We start from the raw sequence: 5405 nt of genomic DNA, 5'->3' as shown, positions 1-5405 counted from the left end.
ACGCACATAAGGTTGGAGGAGAGAGATACAAATCCCCGCCCTGGTTCCCAAGCCAAACATCCAAACCAGTTGTGAGTAAAAAAAGGTGATTTTATTTAAGGACAAGAAGCATAGCTCCAGGGTGAGCCCAGGCCAAAATAATAAACAAAACCAACTAAGACCCACCAGAAAAGACTAACTAAACCCTAGGAAAGAAAAAGAACAAACAAATGACAGAGCTATCCCTCGCTCCCTGACCAAGAAAACAGGAGAAAACGATTCCAAAAGAAAAGGCAGCTCACCCCTTCCGCTTCAGCCCACGAGTGCCTAAGCTCTCAGCTAATGCACTAGGAGCGGCTTTTACAATTCACACTCACACAAATACACAATATAAGCACAGGCTGGGAAAACCAGGGTCAGGACCGTGACGGCTGTCAGGCTACTCGCTCGTTCCACTCTCTCTCTCTCTCTCTTCCTCAGAGCTGTCAGAGCGGCTTTTTGAAGGTGGTCATCCGCTCCATGGTCCAATCAGTTGCTCACGACTCCTCATTAGGGGAGTGTCGGGAGAAAACTCTGCAAAAAACCCAGGAGAAATAAAGACACAATGAGACAAAGTTACTTTCTTTGCTAAACGTGTACACGGGTGAGCTGCTGAGAACAACTCACACCATGGACAGTGGCTTGGCATTTTTTATAGGCACAGAGACAGTGAGAACAGGATAAGAAAATAATAAACAGATAAAATAAAACAACTCCATATATGGTGCTAGTCTCGTCAGCAGAGAGCTGGGAGAGATAAAACAATCTAAAACAATATGTCCCAGAAACAATATGTCTTTGCTGGGAAAGTCTAAAACGACACTTCTAAACCAATCTAACCACAGACAAAGGGCATCTTTGTACATTTAAAAGAAGGTAAAGAAACATAGAATCATTTTTCCTCTAACAGGGAGGGACCTGGAAAAAGTCTTAAGCACAGTACAGAAAACACAGACAGAAAACAGCCCACACAGTCCTCATGGCCACAGCCGTAACACCCTCCTTCCCAAAATCAAAGACATCTCCTTGATAAATGGCCTGTGTTTATATAGCGCTTTACTAGTCCCTAAGGACCCCAAAGCGCTTTACATATCCAGTCATCCACCCATTCACACACTCACACACTGGTGATGGCAAGCTACATTGTAGCTACAGCCACCCTGGGGCGCACTGATTGATAGATGTTTTGAACAGTTACTTTTAAAGGAAAACACGGGATAAGGCATCCGCTAGCACGTTCTCAGTGCCCTTTTTATGACGGATTTCCAAATTGAAGTCCTGCACCAGGAGGGACCACCTCATCAGCCTTTGGTTCGAGTTCTGCATCCGCATTAGGAATACCAAGGGATTGTGGTCGGTATAAACAATTACAGGCCAGGGACTGCCACCGACATACACCTCGAAATGCTGCAATGCGAACAGCAGAGAGAGAGCCTCTTTCTCAATCGTACTGTACCCCCGCTGATGGACATTAAATTTCTTTGAGAAATAGCCGATCGGGTGATCCACACCATGACGGTCCTCCTGTAGCAACACGGCACCTGCCCCGTTTGCACTGGCGTCCACTTCCAACTTAAAAGGGCGTGCAAAATCAGGGGCAGCCAGCACTGGCGCACTGCACAGGAGAGTCTTAACTGCTAGAAACGCACTCTGACACGTAGAGGACCACACAAAAGGTTTCAACACACTAGTGAGGCTAGTGAGGGGTGCGACCACTTCCGCGAAGTTTTGACAGAAACCCCGGTAGTAGCCCACCATGCCGAGGAAACGGCGAAGCTCACGCCTAGTCTGAGGGGCAGGAAAGTCCAGGATGGCCTGGATTTTGGCCGAGATAGGGCGCACTTGCCCCCGACCCACCTGCTTTCCTAAGTACGTCACCATGGCTTTACCAAAATCACACTTGGCGAGGTTGAGGGATGCCTTTTCCAAGTGATGGAACACATCAGTGAGTGTCTCCATATGCTCTGACCAGGTGTCGGAATAGACGACAATGTCATCTAAATACACTTCACACTTGCAGACGCCGCCCAGCACGATATTCATGAGCCGTTGAAATGTGGCGGGAGCGTTGCGCAACCCGAAAGGCATGACAGTGTACTGGAGAAAATGGTCAGGAGTAACAAAAGCAGAGATTTCGGCCGCACGTGATGTTAGGGGAACTTGCCAATAGCCCTTTAACAAGTCCAGCTTAGTAACGAACATCGCAGAACCGACCCTATCGACACAATCCTCCATTCTGGGAAGAGGATTGGAGTCAGGTTTGGTCACGCTGTTCACCTTCCGAAAATCCGTACAAAACCGTGGGGTCTTATCCGCTTTAGGCACTAGGAGACACGGGGAACTCCACGCACTAGAGCTAGGGACAGCAAGAGAATTTTCCAACAGATAAAAGACTTCTGTCTGGAAAAGAGCACGCTTAGTTGGATTCACCCGGTAGGCATGCTGTTTGATTGGAGGATGGTCCCCCACATCGATATCATGCTCCAACATGGTGGTACAGGATGGAGTGTCCGAGAAAAGATTAGGATGATTTTCAATCAACCGACACACGTCATTTCGGACATCATCGTCTACCCCAGTGAAATGTGACCTTAAATCACGTAGGATTTCAGAATTCCTCAGTCGTGCGCAGCCCACGGCACAACCGAAAACCAAATCGTCATCCACTGGGTCATACCGAGTTTCAAAAACTGGCACCACAGTCGCAACTGTAGAATTTTTTATTAATATCTTTAAAACGATAGCAGTACAAACGTTTGATAACACTTTTGTTGGATTTGAAGAAGGTGGGGGGGCCAACTTCACTCACATGAATAGGGAGGATGGAGTAGGTTGAAGTTTATTATATTGATCATTTTTGCTGAACTATGAAATATTTTGGGTGCAGTGTATTTTTGCATACAGGTATAACAATAATAATAACTTTACTGTTTTTTTTTTAACTTGAGTATGAAGTTATACAAAAAGCAGCAAGATATTTAAAAAACAGTTTTATTGATTAAAAAGCACACTATCGGATTCATATCGGTATTAGCAGATATCCAAATTTATGATATCGGTATCGCACGTAAAAAAGTGGTCGACCCCTCAGGGTTAAAATGTAACCAGGTGGATATTTTCATTGACATCATGTGTTTACATCACATAAGGTTTCTCCTCAGTGTGGGTGATAGGGTTGTAGCTTGAACCTACTCGCTGGAACGTTGAAGACAATATAATTACACAGCAAGCAAGACACGAAGTAGGCAAAGTTCTTCATGTTTCTCGTGCACGGGAGAGAACCGGACAAACGCCGTTCCTTCGCTTGACCCCAGTTGCTCTCGACCGCTCCCCCGTAACACTGCTCTTTTATTGAGGTTACATGAATATGCATAGGTTCATTAACATACGACGTCTACATACAAACAAAGAGTAACGTGTGTGTGTGTGTGTGTGTGTGTGTGTGTGTGTGTGTGTGTGGGGTCAGAGTGTGACCCCATAAATGACTTCCCTAAACCTGCTGGTCTGGAAGTCCAGCGGTTCATCTAAACAAAAGGCACATAGCCTAAAACAAACACAGCCACGTTAATCCTACCATAAAACAATAAAACAAGGTACGACCTCTTCTCATGCTCCCAGGATGTAGGTGTGCATTCCAGTGTGGAATACACACCAAGTCTTTACAGCCTGCTAAAGATCACACATCCTATCACTACACAATCGATTATACACCTCTAAGCATATATGGTTAAATATTTCTAAGCATAAATGACAATCAACAATACAAAACCTAACAGTGGGTAAACGTGTTGTTGCAAGCTTGAGTCTGTTGTAAACTGTTTGCCACAGCAGTACACAAGATGTCTGGTGTGAATGCGTAGGTGTCTATTTTGGCTCTCTATGTGGCTGTATCACACTGATGTTTGCACAGAGCAGACAATGACATGAATGTTTTGGCACATTGGTAACAGTGAAACAGTTTTTTAGTAACGTGGGATCGTTTGTGTTTGGAGTATGAAATGAGATTCCTGAAGCTCTTGTCACACTGGTCACAGCTGTAGTTTCCTTCCATGTGTGTATGTTCATGATTGTTACGACTACCTGAATGTGAGAAGCTTTTGTCACAGTGTCTGCACTTGTATGGTTTCTCTCCTGTGTGGACTCGTTTGTGTGTTTTAAGCCCACCTGCAGTAGTGAAAGATGACCCACACTGATCACAGAGGTGCTTTTTAACCCCGCTGTGAATCAGTTCATGTCGCTTTAAGACAGTTATTGTGTGGAAGCTTCTCCCACATTCTTTGCAGTTTTTCAGTTTGTCTCCAGTGTGTTTACGCTGATGTACTTTTAGACTGTCTTTTCGACTGAAAGCTTTTCCACAAAGGTCACAACGAAAGTCTTTCCCGCCACCACAGCGATGACAGGGTTGAGAACTGGATCCATCTGTGTCGCTCTGCTTCTAAACAAAGACACAAAGACAGTGTAAGTCAGTCCTTCAACATTTTTATCATGAACGTCGCCTGAAATAAAGAGCATCTCTGCAGACGTCCAATTACATTTTACTGTTTCAGTTAACACAGTTTACTGGGCTGCAATAACTACAATACTACCACCATAATACTACAGTAATACTAAAATCATAACTGAAGTGAAAATCTGAATAATCACTCAGAGCTGCTTTTCCATGCAGTAGAATTGCTAACATGCTAACACAGTTTAATGAGCAGAGTTGTTCCAAACAGTCAGGCTAAAATGACAAGATAACAATATAAATACATACCTCACAGTAACTGCACTTGTAGAGTCTCTTTCTGGTGTGGATCTGTTGGTGTCGTCTCAGGTAACCTGGAGCTTTAAAAGTCTTTTCACACAGGTCACATTTATAAGGTCTCTCCTCAGTGTGGGTAAACATGTGGCGTTGTAAGTGTGTGTCTTTAGCAAAGTGTTTGCCACACTGACCACAGCAGTACACATCTTCTCTGGTGTGAATGCGTAGATGTGCATTTCGGCTTCCACTCTGGCTGAAAGTTTTTCCACAGATGTCACAGCTGTATGCCTTAATTCCAGAGTGGGTAACTAGGTGCCTCTGTAAGCTGGCACTGTGAATGAAAGCTCTGCCACACTGATCACAGCTGTACGCTTTAACTCCACTGTGGATGAGTTGGTGTTTTTTTAGAACATCCTTCCAAGAAAAAGTCTTTCCACACAACTCACAGCTGTACGCTTTAACTCCAGTGTGGATGAGTTGGTGCGATTTTAGTGAAGCCTTCAAAGTAAAACCCTTCCCACACTCGTCACAGGTGTGTGTTTTCTCTCTCTTTCTTCTGTGAGGTTTGTCGGCCTCCTGAGAGCGCTGACTTCTCGCTCCATGTTGGTCCTGCAGTGACAGAGATACAAACAGAGGCAGTGAG

The 5405-nt window shown here is 44.7% G+C and overlaps 1 protein-coding gene across 1 annotated transcript; it reads right to left on the bottom strand.

Annotated features, from left to right (window-relative positions):
* Window positions 1–237: 237 nt before the first annotated feature.
* Window positions 238–4981, bottom strand: LOC113029501 (zinc finger protein 2-like). The gene is made up of 3 exons (XM_026180393.1): window positions 4775–4981; window positions 4183–4453; window positions 238–552 (listed from the first exon to the last, which is right to left on the bottom strand). The coding sequence occupies exons 1-3, from the start codon at window positions 4904–4906 to the stop codon at window positions 488–490; spliced, it is 468 nt and encodes a 155-aa protein (XP_026036178.1). The 5' UTR covers window positions 4907–4981; the 3' UTR covers window positions 238–487.
* Window positions 4982–5405: the final 424 nt, after the last annotated feature.

This window comes from Astatotilapia calliptera, chromosome 9 (assembly GCF_900246225.1).
Source record: "Astatotilapia calliptera chromosome 9, fAstCal1.2, whole genome shotgun sequence".
Taxonomy (NCBI): Eukaryota; Metazoa; Chordata; class Actinopteri; order Cichliformes; family Cichlidae; genus Astatotilapia; species Astatotilapia calliptera.
Note: the sequence above shows the minus strand (reverse complement) of the source record. Positions and strands in the feature narration are given on the sequence as shown.

What these genes read in the sequence shown, in the direction of transcription:
- LOC113029501 (XM_026180393.1), bottom strand. Translation starts at nt 4,906, where the DNA reads ATGTTTACCCACACTGAGGAGAGACCTTATAAATGTGACCTGTGTGAA. An exon ending in ACAAGTGCAGTTACTGTGAG is followed by an intron (nt 4,454 to 4,774) that starts GTATGTATTTAT and finishes GTCTTTGTTTAG; the next exon opens with AAGCAGAGCGACACAGATGG. An exon ending in GTCATCTTTCACTACTGCAG is followed by an intron (nt 553 to 4,182) that starts GTGGGCTTAAAA and finishes GGTTTTTTGCAG; the next exon opens with AGTTTTCTCCCGACACTCCC.